This window comes from Zonotrichia albicollis, chromosome 6 (assembly GCF_047830755.1).
Source record: "Zonotrichia albicollis isolate bZonAlb1 chromosome 6, bZonAlb1.hap1, whole genome shotgun sequence".
Taxonomy (NCBI): domain Eukaryota; kingdom Metazoa; phylum Chordata; class Aves; order Passeriformes; family Passerellidae; genus Zonotrichia; species Zonotrichia albicollis.
In genome coordinates, this window is record NC_133824.1 from 33,382,526 (window position 1) to 33,402,176 (window position 19,651).

A 19,651-nucleotide genomic window follows, 5' to 3' on the forward strand; every position below is an offset into this window, starting at 1 on the left:
ATGTCACCAGTGTAAATTCTCTTGCAATTTTTTTGATTTTTGGGTGCAGATTCAGGCATCACAATATAAAAAAATATTAAGATATTAGAGTGTCCAAAGGGGGGCCATAAGGATGGTGAAGGGCCTGGAGTGGAAGCCTTATGAAGAGTGGCTGAGGTCACTTGCTCTGTTCAGTCTGGAGAAGAGGGAGGGGAGCCCCTCTTCATGGTCTTCAACATCCACACAAGGGGAAGTGAAAGGGGAGGCACTGATCTCCTCTCTTGTGGACAGGGACAGGGCCTGAGGACATAGCATGTAGCTGAGTCAAGGGAGACAGCTTGGTGACAGCACCAGCCTGACTGATTGAGTTCAAAAAGGATTTGGACAACACTCTTGGGCACATGGCATGATTTTTGGGGCGTTCTGTGCAGGGTCTGGAGTTGAACTCCATGATCCTGATGGGTCCCTTCCAACTCAGCCTCTTCTAGTCCAGTCTAGTCGATTTGTTGCATGTTCATTAACATGATGTCTCTCTCTCCTCCTTATACAGATGTTTCTGTCAAGGTGACACTGAGGCATCAGTCACTGAAGCTGAAGAAGAAGCAGACCAAACGTGCAAAACACAAGATCAACCCTGTGTGGAATGAGATGATCATGTTTGAGGTGCCTCATGAGCTCCTGCGTGCCTCCAGCGTGGAGCTGGAAATGCTGAGCCAGGATGGAGCTGGCCAGAGCCATGTGCTTGGCAAGTGCAGTCTGGGCTTACATGTCACAGGCACAGAGAGGAGCCACTGGGAAGAAATGCTGAGGAACCCCAGGAAACAGATAGCCATGTGGCACCAGCTCCACATGTAGGCTCATACTGACAAGATTCCCACCAGGCCTCAGAGCCTGGGAGAATAAGCTGGATTTCCTCTTCCACCTTCACCACCATGAAATTGCTCAGCACAGCATTCTTACTACACCACTCTTTGCTGATCTTCCTGACCATTCTATCCCAGGAAACTGTCTGGAAAATGTATTTAAAGGACAGTCTCTCACCTAATCAAGTGGTCGTCTCAAACAATGGGTTGGCTGCCTGGATGATTTGAATTCATTTTATTTACCTGCCCACTTTCTCTTCTGAGAGGTTGCAGTTTCTATAGAGGAGCAGAGGGAAGGAAAGAAGAGCAAAGTTAGCCCTTCATTGGCATCTAGTGCTGTCACCCAAGTCTCTTGAAGAGTGTTGGCTCCATAATCACAAACACACAACTGTTTTATCAATCACTGCTTTTCATAATGCTCCACAAGACTGAGAAATGAAAATCAGAGAACTGACTGTCGTGGCAGGCACAAAGAATGAGTATGAAAAAGAGAGTGAAGCCAAAGTGCAGTAAATGAATTCCTAGAAAAATACACAGAATGAAGGGAGAGAACAGAGGAAGAAGAAAGGGAGAGACAGTCAACACCCTCATCCTGTGTAGTCTTTGAAGCAAACACTGCCGAGCAAGAAGTCAAATACTTTAGTTTCCTGGAGAGTTTGATACCTTGTATTTAAGATTCATGAAAACTGCTGAAAATATGAGTGTTTCAGGACCCCTTATCAGAATACCTGCACCATTTATCTTTCTATGGTGTCATCCAGGAAGATCCTAAATACGGACAAAAAGTTATTGTTGATGTTACCTCCTAAAACTTGGACCAAATCTTTCTGTTTACTGCCATATTTTCTGTCTGGGTTTATCCCAAATTTCAAATATGCTATTTATATTCCAGGCAACATCTAAAATTGGGCAAAAGAAGTGGGATCATTCCGTACCTTAGCAACTGATAGATGGTTTTGGTTTGACAGTTAACTATTGCACTCAAATCCTCATACCAGCATTACTCAAAGACAACCCTAATTAACTGCCATGTATTTCATCACTTCCAGACAGAAGGAATTCACCAACCAGACAGACTCTCCAGGGCTTGTTTTTTGTGTGCAGTTTCAAGATTTGATGTGGCTTAAATGTTACTTCTGACTGTCCTTTTTTTTTGTGTTTCCAGATGGACTGAAAGTCTGACACTGGCAGTGATAATGTCATGACCCTATAAGCACACTGCTTGTCTTACTACTTTTTTTCAAGTAGTAGACACAACTATAGGGGACTTCCATGGGGACAAGGCATCCAAAAATCTGGAAACAAAACCATATAATTTGTAGCCCTGAAAATCTCAGAGAGCTTCATATTTGTAGGGTCAGATTGCTCCTTGTTTAAATCAAAATATTAAGCTAACCTTTAACTAGTATCCATCCCATTCTGATGGTGCAGTCTAACAAGTCTAGCAGCTTGTCAAGGGAAGGCTGCCATCCTGTTGGCAAAGAGAAAACAACAGAACCAGTGTCTGAAAACTGGCTGAAGCCCAGGCACAATGGGTTATGAACTGGGAAATGAAGTTCAGCTGGAAGTCAGTAACTAGGGGTGACTGGGACTAGTCGGGAGACTGACAGAGTTTAGCACCTTCATATATGACCTAGACAATGGTGCAGAGCATGGCCTCGGCAGGTTTGTACACCATGCAAAACTTGGAGTAGTGATTGATACTCAAGGCAGTTGTGCTGACATTCAGCGGGATGCTGAGACAAATGCTGGAGAAATGTTGGGCTAACAGGAACCTCCTGAAATTCAACAAGGAGAAGTGGCACCTGAAGAAGAACAACCTTGCAGTGCAGGGGTGAAGGCTGACAATCTGCAAAGGAGCTTTCCAGAAAAGGACCTGGGTGTCCTGGTGGACACCAAGTTGAACATGAGCCAGCAGTGTGGTCTTGCAGCAGAGAAGGACAACAGTGTCTTGTGCTGCATTAAGCAATGCCAGCAGGTCAAAGGAGGGTGAGCACCATTGAGGGCACTTCTGGAATGCTGTGTCTGTTGCTGGACTCCCCAGGGCAAAAAGATACAGAGATTCTGGGAAGAGTGCAGCAAATGGCCATGAAGATGTTTAAGAGACTGGATCATCTTCTATACAACAAGAGTCTGAGAGAGCTGAAACTGTTTAGATCAATGAGTACAGATACCTGATCTGGGAGAGGACAAAAGAAGACGGAGAGAGACTCTTCACTGGTGGCCAGTGACAGGACAAGAGTCAAGATCACAAGCTGCAATGTAGGTAATTCCATTTGGACACATGAAAAATACCAAGAATAAACCCGCTTTTTTACTGTGAGTATAATCAAATACTGGAACAAGAAGAGGTTGCTGGGGGTCCCCATGCTTGGAGACAGTGAAAATTTGATGAGATACAGCGTGAACAACCTGCTTTAGTTTATCCCACTTTGAGCAGGGGTGAGTTTGGACAATATGATCTCCAGAGGCCCTTTATATCCTCAGCAATGCTATGATTCTGTGAAGAAACTGACAAGGTTGATGCACACTGAAAACCGTTGTCTTTACACTACTATTTCTTTTGTGGGTGGTGTAGCCAGGAATTACAGGATCATTTTGAAGAGAGCAATAAAATCTTCTTTGAGCAACCAGAGAGACAGAAAAGCTAAGTATGCCCATGAGTCTTGCACCCAATATTTTAATCTCTGATATTGATCTGTTGGCTAGAGGGCATGCAAATGAAAAGAAAATTGGTTTCTTGTTTTGCTCTTCTTGTACAGGGTTTTGTTTACCAACAAAAAGCTGTAGGACACTGTGAGTAAACTGGACTGTGAGTAAACAGGGGTCTAGGTGATAGTGAATTCTTAATGCTTACTGTGACCCTGATTTGTCTGTAGATGTACCTATAGGTATGGAGTAATCATATAAGTGCAGAAATTATTGGAATGTTGGCCTAATTCACGTATAGGTTCCAGGCAGCACTGTGATTTTTGAAGGCTAATGATAAGAAGGACAACTTCACACAATGATGCTATTTGGCTGGCAGTGGGAAGCCTGAAGGGTCAAATATTTGCCTTGCTACCAACTCCTCTAGTTCTGCATCCTGCTTGTTTCACTGAGCCTTTTATAACATCTTGATGACTGAATGTAAACAGCATTATCTGCCTGTGCCCTGGTGATTCTGGCACACCCTGTAATAGATATCAATCAATCCTACGGCATTTAAAAGAATAGCTCCTCAGAATCTGACTTAGCTGTGCAAAACAATGTCCTCTTGTACAGCAGACAAATACTGTGTATACACACTACTTAACCACGAATCTGTCTTAGGAGCCAAGTGGTGCCATCAGTGTTAACGAACGGCATTGTTTCCTCCTTTGCTGCAGTGGGATTTAATGGGAAAGAGAGAAAGAATGAAAATGCATACATCTGCCCCGGATGGATCATTCTCCTTGTCTGGCATTTTAGCCTGCAAAGAATGCTCCTGGCCATCAGCACAGCCCGAACAAAGGCTGCCAGGAGCCCCTGGGAGGAGGCGGCCGCTCGCCGGGGCTGACAGCGGGCACGTAACGGGACGGGGAATGCTGTGTACGTGTGGTACCCGAGGGGCAGGGGCGCCCAGCCCGGCCCTTTGAACTCTGCTAACAGGGGCTGTGTGTCACCCATCGCATTCCAGCGTCTGCCCCGGGCCCTGCCCTCATCCCTCCCAACAGCCTGAGCAGCAGTACCTAACTGTGCCTGAGCCTCAGCACCCCAAGGGCCGACGTGCGACACTGTCCCAGCAGACAAAGGGCTGGAATGGTTGTGGTAGCTGACAAAGGCATGAAGATAAATCCGAAGTATTTGGAAATGCCATTGTATCAAGCAGCTTCAGCAACTTGAGCTGTCAAAGTATCACTGAAGTGCACTAAGGACAGAGCCAGATAGACCCTCTGTTTTCAGCTCCTGAAGCTGAAAATGCAGGAGCATCAGCAAGCACCACTGTGCATTAAGTTAAAGGATGCTGCTTATAAATTGTGTCATAAGAGAAGAAGCAAAAAACCCCAGTTATGGCAATTAATGTTCCTAAGACATATGTGTGACCAAAAGCAGCCACAAGAGTCCCCAGTGGCTAGTTAGTGGCTGGACTGATTATTTTGCCTGTTATAAGAATTAACATGAAGCTGGAAGCCAAGAGACTGTAGGGAATAGGGAAGGAGAAAACAAACAAACAAACAAACAAAAAAACATGGTGGGAGGCAGTCTACCTGGTTAGAATGAATGATCCTTTTCACTAAAGGTCAGAATTGTGAGTTTAAGGACAGGGATTCACAGTCCCTCATCCAGTGACAAAGCACAAATAACCAGATTACTGTAAAAAAGCCTGAGAAATGCAGCTCCCAGTATATTACTCAGCTTTGCCTGGGAAAGGTGACCTCTGCTCAGAGGAGGGGCTAAGAGGCCAGAGGAAATGACTTGTGACTACGTGTAGTTCCTTTGTTAAAATATAGACTGTAGTTATCTGTTGTTTTGCCTCAACCTGCCCTCAGAGCTAGATCTTCCTCCCTAAAAACGATCTAGTTTGATTTTAAGCAATTTGTCCTACAGTAGAAGGATTAATAAGCACAAATCATCAATAGTCACTAAAATATCTGGGATGTTTTAGACTCATTACTACCCTCAGCACCCTTCCCCAGTTGTAAGGGGAGTGGTTACAGCTGGTGCCCTGTAAGGGTAATATTTTTTCCGTGCAGGGTTTTCTCCTCAATTGTTGTCCCAAATATCCTTGCATGCTAATAAGAAACATGTTTGCTTTGCAAAGAGGTAATACATCAGAAAGCAATAGAAAATTCCTTTCAGCAGGACTGGGAAAATTTTCAGGCTCAATTATTTTCTGCCAGGTACTGATGGGCTTTCAATACCTTGAACGGTTGTACCTTGTATTTTCCTAGCATCTATCTTCAGTATTATCTGGCAGTAGTATTCAAAACCACTCTTTTTTTTCCCCAGAATAAAGTAGGTTGTCATTTGGGCCCTAGAATTATAGCACAAGGTTTGCCCAAATTTTCTTAATGTCTAAGGTGAGTTGACTACAATGAGATTTATTAAGAACTGGAAGCTAAAGTGGCTTGGACCATGCTTCTTGAACTCTTTTGAAGGTCAGTTTGAAGTCTGATTGAATTAAAGGACAGAGCTTTGACAGCATTTTTATGTGTTTCAGAATTTAACTAGGTATTAAAATGTATTTGGTTAATTTGTTGAAAGATAAGCATGATGAGTAAATAGTAACACTCAACACATAATATTATTTCTTCTGTTTTCAATATGTACAAGACAAGTAGCAAAGTGAAATAGTGATTTGTGGCCTTCCAGCATGAGGGGGCTTTTCTGCTTACTTGTTCCTTTGGTGTCCCAGTGTGTTTATTGTACAAGGCCAGATATTGTTTGTCAAGACTTTATATTATTCTTCTCACAATCCAATGCACAAAATCAGAGCATGATGCTCAGCCATTGTGTCTTATATTACACCACAATGTAAAACACTGCAAGTAAATAATTCCAAGCTGTACCAGTGCTGTGTCTGCATTGTTTACTTTACAGTAAGTCCCCTCTGCTTGCAGCTCATGTCAGGGTCACGGAGTGCTGGCATGAGTCTACAGAAGATGCTCTGAAGGGTGTCATCAAAGGATGGGTGTACGAAGAAAAGAGGAGGAGTCAGCAATAGAGTCCTGTCCTGGGCAAGCACAAGAAATCTATTGGTCTTCTCAGCAAGGTGGCAGCAAAACAAAGCTCTAAAGGAGCTACAAGAAGATTAGAGAATGGGATCTGGGAACCAGTTTCTTCCCAGACACTGGCTCCATCTCTGAAACAAAACTAAGAAGTGAATTTAGAGGGTTTTTTTTAAAATTATTATTTTGTTTTTTGCCAGTCTCAGTACTTTCAAGTTGGTGTTTATGATACTCTGTAAACCATGCATTCATTAGGAGGAAAACATGCTTGGCTGACCTAATACCATCACCAGAATTAGCTGGTTCCTAACAAGACACACAGATCAAAACCTGCACATAAAAGTAAAAGAAAAGAGATTTTTGGAGCAGGAGCAGGAAGTATTTACCTCACTGACAGTTTGGGGGCACTCTCACCCATCAGTGTCAGCTTTAAAGCACAAGGAGAGAAAACAAAGCCAGTCTGCAGAGCCCCAGGCTGTTGCTAGCTTTGCAAAGAGGGGTGCCTGTCAGCTGCACATCGAGGCAGATGGCACTGAAGAATTTACTGTAGAGACGAAGGCAAAAGCTGTATTTTTGCTGCACAGTGAGCTGAATACGGGTGGTGCATCTGCCAGGGACCATCCTTCCCACCTGGGGGATTTGCACAGGGTTACTCAGTAATTCCCAGCTCAGCATATTGAACAGCAGCAATAACTGCCACAGAACCATTCTTCTCTTAACCCTGCTGTTCATTGTCACTTCAGATTTATTAGAACCTTTTTTTCTCCCTACAGTATTTAAAATTAAACTTGGATTGTCCTGTAATCCTCTGTCTGACAAGAGAGAGTAGCACCTAATCCAACATCTGTATCACAGTATTGCCCTGAAGGTCTGCAGTCGGCTCCTCCACTTCCCTGAACCCTTAGTGATCACTGAATGTGGAATGAACCCAGTGAGGACAGAGCTCCAAGATGTCCCTGAGAAAACAAGTCACACCTAAATCCAACACACTACCCAGTTCTCCAGACAGCTCTCCTGGACACCAACAAAGTGCAGTGGTGGCCTGGAGTGCAGCTCTGCCACTCCTGACACTCTGCTGCACATGGCTCCCCATCCCAGACCTGGCACCTCTGCGAGGCCCTCCCCCCCGTGTGTCTGCAGAGGTACCACCAGTGTCCCCAGAAACAGGGTGTCTGGCAGCCGTGCAGACAGCACACTTGTTTTTCTCCTTGATCAAAACAACTTCAAATAGAGGACTTCAGAGAACCAAAAAGTCTAGCTAGCACATATGCTGTGCTGTGGGAGCCTTTGATTATCCAGCAGATATTTTTAGAGCCCTTTGTAAATGAGCTGTGGCTCCATTTGTGTGGCATATGGCAACAGCTCTGCCAGAAACAGCCTCTGGTGCCCTGTGCCACTGCAGAGCTGGACCTGGCACTGCCCAGATATCTGCCATATGATTTAAACATCTTGGGGGCCACCTGTTTAAACCCACCCATGTGCTCCGCTGCCTGTGCTTTTCCCTCTGCCTCAGGAGAGTAAGATAGGGAAGATGGACCCCTGGAAGTGCTGCAAACCTGCTCTTGGCATCATGGGCCCCACAATTCTTGCTTCCAGGAAGAAACATGTCCAATTTTTTTGCTAAATGAAGTTTCTAGCACCAGCTGCTAACAACAGTCAGCTCCATGGAGCATATCCAGGACACCAACAGAGCTGGGGAAGTGCGTGGCAGGCTTTAATGCTATGACAACCATCACTGAGGAATTTTTCAATTTCCTTTTCACTCATATTGACATGAGAATCACTGCTCCTAAAAGTGAAGGGCACCTTTAGGCCTAGATCAGATGAATTTTGTGCAAGCTTCCATTCCTGATAAAAGCTCAGATAGTGCACTTTGCTTGCAGGGATCTTGCTTTTTAGTCGTTGGTTTGAAGTTACCAGCAAGGAGGCCGATCACTGCCAAGGGTGACTAACTAGAGTCCACAGCACAAAATTGCCTGTAGGAAATGAATTACAATGCAGCAATGCATTTCACAAGCAGTTCTGACTCTTTACACATGGTTGAGCTGCTGAAAGTGAAGTATTGTCCTGCCTTCATGCTGTCAGTTGACTAGCAAAAGCAAAAGCCCCAGAGATGAGGTTTTCACTGCTGACTGACAGGTGCCCAACTGAAGCTAAGCCCCAGCAACCACCAGGATTTTGCTGGGCTTGCTTACTGCTCAAAATAAGCAATTTCAAATCACTACAGTGAAAGCTACCAGAAAATTACAAACTGTGTGTAATTACACTGTGTGTAACATGTGGTCTGCTCAATGAAGTGGACTTTGAGGAAGTAACTAAAACAGCCTTTCCTATTAGACCTATTGGATGACTAATTTGGGGCTATTTTCACTTCTCAGATGAGAAACTGCCACTCACTTCCAGCCCCAGGGTCTACTCTCCATTAAAATTTGGAGGCATTCACTCTGAACCCAAAATTTCTGCACAGCCCTTCACTTGTGGGGATTGATGGGTCTACATGCACGCTTCCCCTGTGCTAATTGGAAAACCAGAATTCCTTCAGACAGGATTAAAGAGCCAGTCCTGTTGATGGTTCCATCCCTACACACTGAAGCTCAGCAATACTATCAGTATCAACACTCACAGTATGCAGTGCCACACCCAGGATCTATACCCTCAGCTGCACAGCTTGCTCCTTGTTTCCTGCTTCCCTCCACTGCCACATGGACGCATTTACAGCTGAGCCAGCAACTGTTTGTGCTGGAATGGCTTTGTTTTCTGCCTATGTTTCTCTCTAGTCACCCAGGGATGGACTAAACCTTTGCAAGGTTGTCCCTGCTTGTACTGCCATGCAAATCTGAACCATAGTCCCTGTGGTTCCTTTGCTGCAAGGTGTATCCTTTGCTGAACAGCAGCCAGACTCAGCCCATGGAAGCAATGTTTTCAGCTGTTTGGACAGCAAACACAATCCACAGCCCAGGACGAACCCATGGACCCAGGTACTCATTTCAGATATTGGCTCTCTTGCCCACAATGGTTTAGCAGATATAGGATCTTCCATGTACAAAAATACTCTTAATACATTGAACTGTTTTAAAAGTTGCACTTTTAAAAGCCCAGTGTCAAAAAAATTAAAAGTCAGCCCTCTCTTTTAAGGATAGAAAAAGCCTAGCTTCCCCTGGATTTAGAGCATTTAGAGCTCAAGAAAAGTCTCCCCATCCTTCAATCCAAACCAGGCACATACATACAGCTTTGTCAATCCCCTTGACAAGCCCAGCCCACCACAGCAAAGCTAAAGGAAATACCACTGTAGCTGACTAGAAAGGGTCTGAGAAGCCTCAAGGGCACCCACTCTGCATCCCTACCCAAAAAGAGCATGTGCTGATGTAGCTGCAGTGCTGACCCAGAGCAGCCCTGAGCTGCTGGGAGATGCCACTCCTGGTCTGCCTGCTGCAGCCCTGGCACAGCACTGGGATAACCCAGCCCACGGGGAAACAAGGCAGCTCCATCACAGGACATGCTGGACCTGCTCACCAAGGTGAGGACTTCAAAGGGCCGCAGTGGCGCTCACCATGTCAGGAGCCTGTCACTCAGGAGAGAGAACTACCAGCAGCACCTCAGGGGGCGGCAACTAACCCTTCTGGATTAATCAGCACTGTATCTGCTCTTTATAGCCCTGGGCTGAGGGAAACAGGAGTGCATCAGCTTAGATGCCCTTCATCTGGCAAAATGACATTAACCTCCAAGAACAATTCAAAGAACTGGCAACCCAACTTGATAAATTTAAATGCCTTTTTTTTTTTTTATTAACAATCATTTTACATTACAAGGATAATATGACAAAAGGAAAGTTCTTGTGTACATACCATGATATATCAACATAGCTCTATTCGTATCCAGTGTCCTAGGTCCTTTCACACAGGTACTATAAAGCATAGTCTGTAAAGTAATAACATTTTAATATCTCCAAAAGAGTGATATTAACATATTAATACATATATAGTAATAGACGTCTAGATATTTTTCTCTCATTTCATATGTGTGTGTGGTGGGTGAGTGGGTGGGTGAGAGATCGCTTGAAACAGTTCAGCAGGGCTGTGCTTGGATGTGGATACGGAGAGGTTTGAGACAAAACCTCATTTTCTGGAAGTAGAAATGCATTTTTGCTAACTGTCGGGTGAGTCTATGAGGATGCCATGACTGGCAGAAAACTCCGTAGCCCTCCCGTAGCATTTGGGACATTACAGCATATGAGACGTGGTTCCCCGCGTAGCCCAGCGAGCTTATTCGACATGAGGTGCAGTGCATGGGAGCCCCTCGCCGGGCGGCAGCACCACCAGCAGGGCGGCTGGGAGGCGAGGCCGCGGGCTGGGCTGGCGCGGGTGTCAGTGGCTTCGGAAGGAGGGGGCTGGAGCGAGAAAACTGTCTCTGAGGTTTGTGAGGAACAGGTGCTGAGAGCTCCCCGCCGCTGAGGGGCTGCGGCAGAGCAGGGAGCCGCCGCCGCGCAGGGGCGGCTGAGGTGGATTACCAGTTGTGTGGAGGAGAGAGGCCTGGGAGAGGGCACTGAGGTGTGTGACAGGGCCTGGGGACAGCTTGCACAGCATCTGCTCATGCAAAACCAGTGTAATGATCCATTCGGATGTCGGAATTACAACTCACCCTCCTCCCAACCAAAGTCAACAAATAAAACAAACGGCAAGGAGTGCAGTGGCTGCCAGGCCTGGTGTGGAGCTGCAAAGGCAAACTCCATGCTTTCCCTCCAACCCTTGTGGGGAAGCAGCTCGCTGACTGACCACCTGCTGTTGGACCGGCCAGAGGCACCTCTCAGATCCTCTCAGGTGTCAGCCAAAGGCTTCAGGATGCAGCAGGGCCAGAGTCCTACGTGTGGCTGAGTGAAGGGAGGGATTGGAGGGATGAGAGAGCTGCCCATCCCATAGGCATCAGCAGATACTCAGGGAGGGCTGATCCACCCCCACCCCAGCACAGAAATGCTGGTCATGGGAAAGCAGGTGTCTCTTTGCAGGGGCAGGGTAAGAGGGCTGCACCCTTTGGTGCTTCAGCCTGGCAAGGTCCAAACGCTGTGTCCTGGGGCCAAAAGGCACACGTGTGACACTGACCATGTCTTCCATACAATCACATCATTCCCCTTCCTCCAGAAAGCCTCCCTGGGCCCCTGGCCAGGCAGGCTGCTCACAGGCTGAGGAGCGGCTGGGAGACCTGAGGGAGCAGAGTGGCTCCAGCAGCAGAACAGCAGCCAGCCTGACCCAACAGAGCTGGGTGTGCCTTCCCAACTGGGATCAGGCACTCTTATCCCTATTGCTCCGACTTCACGATTCCTTCTCGTTTGCACTGTTCCAGCTCCATACACTATCCCTGCCAGCACCACCTGTGTGGCCGTAACCTTTCCTCTGCTCAAAACCACCTTGGCTCTCCTGCTGCCTTTATCCCAGTGCCACGGCTGTGTTGCTGACCGTCGCCTGCAAGTGCACCCACACTCTCGCTGGGGCCACATGAGTGCTGGCCAGTGCAGGGTCTCCCTGGCAGAGTGCTGGCAACTGCTGAAGAATGCCAGGAGGAACTGCAAAAAGCCACGTTTCCTCAGCACCAGTGCCCGCAGTTGCCAACCGTGTCCATGCAGAGAGACAAAAGTGCATGTGAGGGTGGATATGTGTCTAAGTGTGAACACACAGGCTCCCAGCAAGAGGCTTTCTTGGGAGGACACTCAAGCATTTTCCCCTACCAAGACATTCCATTATTAAACAAACCTTATTTATCACTTGGTTAACATGCCAGCAAGGAAACCCCTTGGCCTAAACACAGCCAAGCCCCTCTCGATAGAGTGCTATACATGTAAATGTAGGCCTCAGTGTATGGCTAAAACCATCCCATAGTCCAAAGTCTTCAGTGTTACGTGCCTTGTGCTAGAACACAGGGCCAGCCTTACACAAGGGTGGTTGAGTCTATCTCTATATTATATTTTTATATCTATTGAAAACATAGAAATATATAAATATATAGGATTTCATTTATAGATATATAAGCATGTGATTTTAATCTTTTGTACTGTGTGTATATGTACTGGGATGTGCGTATATACAATATATAGACCATATGCATATGTACTGTATACATACGCTAGCTTACATGCACACACATCATACGTGTCTCCAAGGGAGACAGGAATTGCATAGGCATTACTGCATTGGATACAATGGCTGGGGGATTAACGTACCATTTCTCTGCTTTTAAGACCTCTTTTAACAGGGGTGAAAGGGGAATCTGCAAAAGCAGAGGCTGTTGCTGCTTATTTGCAAGCCAGCTGTCTAGGCAATGGTCAAACAAACAGCAATCCTCATGACATAAGAAAGGAGGGGAACTCCAAAGACCCTGCAGGCCATCTGGTTGAGTTTGTGCTGTGAGTAAGAGATGGACTGAGCCTGAATCATGTCTGAACAATCATACCAGCAAGAGCATCACCAGTACAGGGGACATGGGTGCAGTTGGCTCAAGACCCAAGGCAAACACCACACGAGGACCCTGCCCACTGTGCCCCTCACAGCCCCTGTAACTTCCGTGTGCTTTTGCTGGCATGGGAAGAGCTTTGGTTTCCTGTGAGGATTATCCCTGCTGAGGTCGGTCTCGTGGCTGGAGGGCCTGGATCCCTGTGGACACAAGGTGAGCCCTGCAGAAGGACACGTCTAAATGTGCTTCACAGATTTCTGCTTCACAGCAGGGTAAAAGAGGCAAGGAGCCTGAGCAAGAAGTGGGGAAGGGAAATTGGCAACCAAAAATCCCACGGGCTAGAAATACATACCCGAGGGTTTGGAGAAGTGTGCATTATTCACAGTCAGATGCCATAGCTAAGATGCAGGGAAAGGAGACAAAAAAGAGCTCATTCAAGAAAAACTGAATCCTCTGTCTTTGCAGCCTAACCAGTTCAAGACACTGTGAGCAACACATCCAAAACAGCTCCTCTTGCTCTCTCAGCACAGCAGGAAAGGCATTGATTAAACTCGAGGCATGGCAAACTTGGAGCCACGGAGGCCTCCCTCAGCACCCTGGTAAACCCTCCCCATGCCTGCTGCTGCCTCCTGGCCTCACTGCCACCAGGCTGGGCCCAGAAATACAGGTACAGAGTTGCACCTGGGAAAGGCTTGGGAGCCCTAGGAAGCCAGGAGTGCTCTGCATTGATATTCCTCCCTCCTCCCTATCTTGTCTATGCTGGTAGTCATGTTTCCATCCACAGACTATCCATGAAAGTAAGAGCTACAGATCTGAGATAGGCAGGTTAACCTGGAGAAAAAGCTTGCAAAGCACCTGCATTACCCTAGGACAAAGGCCAGGTTTATTTTCTGATGTGTGGGTAACAGGGAATTGTGTTGGAGGAGCTGGGATGGGATGGGCTGGGCTGGGCTGAGCTGGGCTGGGCTGGGCAGGCCTGGCCTGGCTGGGCTGGGCTGGGTTGGGCCAACTGCTCTACCAAGCTCTTGTCTATCCTCATTACCAAGGTAAAGGGTCTCTGACCTTTCCTATCGCGGGTAATCACAACATCCAGTGGCAGGAAATCACTGTTTGCAAGCAGTTATTTGCTAAAGGAACAAGTGCTCTGCCTGTGTCTGCTGGATGCCAGAGAATATCACCACATGCTACACATTTCACTGCACCATTAGAAATAAAAAAATAAAAGCTGCCAGTGAAAGGTGTCACTGATGAAAGCAGGATTTGCAAGTGAACCAAAGGGAAGGAGTGACAAATTGGAAGAATAATTTCTGAACAGGCCACTGGCAACTTTCACTTTGCCATTTCCTCCCCAGTAGCAAAAGTTAGGAGGCTTGGATCGAGGGTTGTAAACAGTCCTCTTGGGCTGCTCAACACAAGTGCTGGGGGAGCATTCCTCTCTTCAAAGGTGTCTGGAGATTGGAGACTGTCCCCAAATGTTCCTTCCCTCCATGTGGGCCAGGCACTTTGATGGGCCTCTATGCCAAGGAGCTTTTGCTGCTGCAAACAGAAAGGCAGGTGATTTTTCCTCTCTACCCACAAAGAGCTATGGAGTTCTATGGATTCTGTGACTTATGTTCACCTTGCCCATCTCCAGTCAGAAACTAAAGGAGCAGCAGTTTTTACATCTCAAGTTTAAAAAGGAAGGAAGCCTGCCACCTCCTTAGTAGGCAGCAGCTCCAGAGCTTTGTGGCAGCACCCTGAGCAGAGCCAATTCAAACCATGCCCGGAGAGCTACGAGCCCCTTGTGTGGAGAGATCCCTACTTCATGGTCAGGCAAACAACCACCCAAGGCTGTACAGCTAGCAGGGGGTTTCCAGTTTAATTTTCACTGCTCTGGATGAATGGATCAACTTGATCATAAAATTTATAAGAAAATACAGGAAAACATGAAAACAAAGCCATTTTTCATGCTTCCTAGGTGTGTCATACCAATGCCCCTGTGTTGCAACTGTGCGATGCCCTGACCTAGCTTGTGCCATTTCCATGAGGACCACAAGGAAGAGCACCCAGTGCCTGCACCCCTGGCGGCAGTTTGGCAGCAGCTGGGTGGCTCTGGTGCAGCTGCCCTCTCCTGCCCGAGCCAGCCTCAGGCTGCACGTGCTGTCAGAGGTAAGGCAAGGGGTAAGTGCTACAGAGGGTGCTGACCAGCCCTCACTGCTACATTCACAGGGTCCACTCTGCTCCACTTGGACCATCTGACTGAAAGGCCCTGTTTTACAGTGAAGGGCCAGTGTCAGGACACAAGGACAGGCTACCACTCATGTTTTGGGTGGGCTCAGTCCCCCCACAGTCCGACAGGGACAGAGGCAAACACTTCCAAAACCCTGACCAACACTAGCCTGGCTGTTCCTGTGTGGTCTGAAAGTTGAACCAGTCCATAGTGGCTTGGCTGCACACCTCTGCCAGTGCTGGCTGTGAAGTTCTGCTGAAGGCAAAGGGGTTAGCAGGAGGTGAGTGAGACCTAGGTAGAAGTGTGTGTTTTCCTGGGGAAGACAGTGCGTGAACCCTGGCAGTGAAAGTGACTCAGAGAAAGATCAGTTCCAAACATGCTACATCTCCATTGAAAACAAACAAAAAAGTTTAAAAAATAAAATAATATTATATATATATATATATATTTATATAAATGAAAAGCTATTAACTAGCAGCAACGGTTCTAGAGATATCTTAGCACCAAGACCAAGGGCAGGGGGGTAACAGGAGAAAGGAAAGGTTCAGTGTTGCTGATACCACCATCATGTTTCCAAACAACACAGCTTGGCACAAAGCTCATCCCTCTGGGAAATGAGAACATGTTGGCTTGGACACCTTTTGGACAACACGTCTCACTCCCACAATGGTCTGGTCAGGTTGGTGCTGTCCATGCCACATCAGCAGGGCAAGGCACTAGCATCTGTGGAGTTTTTGCACCTTTTTTGTTTGTGTGGGTTTTTTTTGGTAGGTTGGGGTTTTTTTGTGTTTTTGTGGTTTTTTTTCTCTTTTCTAACCTGAAGTGATATATGTGGATGGAGCTTGTTTACTTCAAAAAAATAAAACAAAGAAGAGCCCCAAGCCCACAGAACAATCTCTTTGTGATGGTAGGTGCAAGTCCCCCAATTCACATTTCAGCTGGACTCTGCATTCCTTCAAGAAAGGAAGAAATATTTTGCAGGAAGAAGCAGAGCATTCCTTCCTCCTGCTGTCATCAGTCTGCTGTGCTGTGGAACATGTTACCTTGGTCACAAGAGAGTAAGTGAACCTTTGTAGGACATCACACATGATTATAATCCAAGATAATCTTGCATTGATAGCTACTGCCACCAAACTGCAGCAGGTTTTTCTTTCAGTCATTCCAAACAAAACAAAACAAAACAAAACAAAAACCCCACAACAATCTAGGATTATAGAGACATGGTATAAATAATGTAAATTAGAATATAATTTTTCAGCCTTTGAATCTCCGCCCAGAGATGGCTCTCGACTCATTGGCTGTCTAGCTTTCACAGCAGCCCTGGTTTTGAATGAATAGTTGTATATATATATATATATTTATCTCATACAATATAAAAATATAAATGCAAAAATTTCCCCCTGCCTTCTCTATTTTGCTATTTTATAGTCTGCACATGACATCATGTTATAACATATGTATGATAGACTGGTACTACGGTTATCATAAAAGGAGCTGAAAGCCAAGTATTACTCTACAGCCCAAAGGTAGGGAGAACTGAGAAAGGGGCATCACAGTTTAGTGGAGGCATTTGTTTCTAAATCAGAATGAAAACCCAAAATAATGCCCTCAGCCCTCCTCTCCTGTCGGTAATTTTTTGAGTGAAAAAAGCTTCCACTCAGCTGAAGAGAACTGGGGGCAACAAAACACACGGGTTGCTCTGTCAGAAATTAGAAATCTGATGGTTGCCAACAAAAGGCTCAAATGGCTCAATAACTGGGCTGAACAATGGAAAGAGAGGCAGAGATTGAAACCGAGGGGAAAACAAACAAACAAACAAACAAACAACCCCAAAACGAAACAAAACAAAACAAAAAACAACCCAGCAAACTGGCAACACACATACAAAGGAAACTGCTGGGAGGATGAGGCTGACAAAGACCCGTTGTCTAGCTTATAGGTTGTTAGGTTTGAACATGTAGAGTATGGCCCCAGCACATGCTTCTAAAGAATGAAATGTTGCCACCTACATTGCAGCTGCCATGGTTGGAGACACCAGTAAATGTCTAAACATTGTCTCAATCTTTAAAATTCTGCTTAGCTTCTATCAGACGCACATCGTCTTAAATTTTCAGTGTGGGTTTTTCCTTAATATAGATAATATATATATTTTATATAATATATCAAAGTTTAGAGTATAGATTTAAAAAAATTATCTGATCTGAGGCATTCCTTCCTAAATATCAGGGTAAAACTCAGAGCCGTGGTCCATGCTCTGCAACATCGGCTTCTGGTCAAGAGATGACATCCTGCTCAGCATCTCAGCCGAGAGCGCGTAACTGTTGCCTGACTTCTCCTCGAACCAGCTATCGAGAGCCCTTTTGCAATCGAAGTTGGCAATGGGCGGCCCGTTAACAGCAATCGTCAACAGGTCACTGAGCTGCTCCAGCGTCAGCCGGGAGCGGTTGTTCTTGCGCACTCTCTGCAGGGCGGTGCGCCCCTTCTCACAGCAGGCCGAAGAGGTGGGAAGGACTTTGAGGATCTGAACTATTTTATTTAGGAGGGGAAATCTCTGTTTGTATTTACAAATGTGACTGAGCAAATCTTTAAAACCATTTTTGGTATAATAATCCACCTTGAGTTCCCGCCACTCCATCAGCAGACTCCCTCGAGTGTCCATCCCTTCTCGGCAAACTTCTCTGGAAAATGATGGGACTGTCTCCAGGTGTTCAAATATTTGTACCATATCCTCCTTCCCATAGCTCATGAGCTCATCAGTGCTTCTGGGCCAAGCTGCAAGGTCAAATACCTGACAGGCCTTCACAAATGTCCGGCTGCGGGAATCAAACCTTTGGGCTAGGATCACCTGGGTCTTCTGGCAGATCTTTTCTCTGATCGACTGGAATTTGGCTTCAGCCACCCGTAGATTTTTCACAGCAATGCCATTAAAGCTTTCACGGAAGTTTTCCTCAAACTCCTGCAAGTACTCCCCAGGGGAGTCGGCTAGCCGGCTGATCTCCTGGATGGCCTCCTCTATTTTATCATCCACCTGTGACACAAGAAGGTACTCCCCTTGGAAGACGTAGGCAAGGCGTGAAAGCACAGCGATCACATCCAGCAGGAAGTAGATGAGTTTAATCGACTGGTAGTCCATCAGGAACTGCAGGAGGGCCAAGGCAATGGCAGAAGCATCTGCCCTTTGGGTTTGGCCACTGACATCTTTGAGATGGGCCACAACCTCAAGGTAATCCTTGATGAGAGCGTTGAGCACGTTCTGCTCCCCAATGATCCACTTCACTGCTCGAATGTCCCCCAGGAACTCAGTCTCCTCACACAGAGTGGCAGCAGTGACCCTTAACTCGCACATGAGTCGGGGAGAATAACGATAGAAACTGAGCAGTTGCTTCAAATTGTTTTCTAGCTCCTCCAGACATGGTAGTTCCTTCCCACTAATGGCATCCAAAATTTCCAAGTGGGGCCTATGCACCATAAAGGGAAGACAGAGAAGCCAGGGCAAGGTCTTTCTGATTGTCATGAACAAGTTGGCTCTCAGGCTGGCGGTAATGTTAGCACCATCAACTCCCAAGCCGATAGTTGGCTTCTCATCCTGCAATCGTATTCCCAGGCTGGAAAAAGCACGATCTAATGCTTGAAGGTAACTGTCTGTTGTAGAAAAGCCGAGCTCCTGAAGAGACAGGAATTCAGTTGCTGGAGGCCCATCGCTGCTGGTGTACTGCACATAGACTGCAACTGTATCTGCAAGCAAGTCGTCACTCTGCCCATCCAGAATGATGCTGAGGAAGGGAGACTGCCGGATGCGCTCAACCAGGTCCTCTCGGAGAGCGCGGGCGATATGGTGAATTAAGATCTGGCAGTCTCCCTCATTCATGTACTGATCCACCACCTTGAGTTCGCACTTTCTCAGTAGTTCTGCCAGAGGCCGAAAGTCGTAGTAGGGCCTGCCCTCCAGGGCCAGGTGGTAGGCTGTGTTGAAGAGCAGGGTCATATTTCGGCACATCTCTTCTGTCTTCTCTGGGTGCATCCTGAGCTTGTAAAGCTGCAGGCACTTCTTGTGGAGGTTGCTCTGGCTGTGAAGCTTTATCGTGTGTATCTTGAACTGCTTAGAGCCAATGATGAAGGCTGAAGTCCGAGAAGATTGCACTGTGTACTGCCTACAGACATGGCACCACATCTCGTTCAGTGTCGGGGAGTACCGCAGAAACCAAAACTTTTTAAGCCACTCTTGCTTGAACCGCCGTATCCTCCGTCCTGTTGCAGAAGACATCTTAGAAGGCTCATCTGTAGCAGCAATCATATCATTGGAAACTGATTCATCAGCAGAATCCACCTCTTGGTCATCATCCTCCATGATGGTGGGAACTGAGATGATACTTTCTGAAGCTGTAACAAAAAAGGAAAAAAAATATGGTATTTACAAAGTTGCTGAGCTAGAGAAGCATCCTATTGGTGACAGTAAGAGCACTGCCCAA

At 46.5% G+C, this 19,651-nt stretch overlaps 2 protein-coding genes across 8 annotated transcripts in view; one reads left to right on the top strand and one right to left on the bottom strand.

Moving 5' to 3' along the window:
• Positions 1–6,372, top strand: part of SYT13 (synaptotagmin 13) — a 20,626-nt gene extending 14,254 nt beyond the window's left edge. For both annotated transcript variants that reach the window (XM_005480120.4, XM_005480121.4), the window contains exon 6: positions 530–6,372. In XM_005480120.4, coding sequence (XP_005480177.1) covers positions 530–834 — 305 coding nt within the window. In that variant the 3' untranslated portion in view covers positions 835–6,372. The remainder of the gene's footprint in view (positions 1–529) is intronic.
• PRDM11 (PR/SET domain 11) overlaps positions 5,560–19,651 on the bottom strand; it is a 53,811-nt gene continuing 39,719 nt past the window's right edge. For all 6 annotated transcript variants that reach the window (XM_074543169.1, XM_074543168.1, XM_074543170.1 and 3 more), the window contains one exon: positions 5,560–19,562. In XM_074543169.1, the coding sequence (XP_074399270.1) occupies positions 17,398–19,562 (2,165 nt within the window). In that variant the 3' untranslated portion in view covers positions 5,560–17,397. The remainder of the gene's footprint in view (positions 19,563–19,651) is intronic.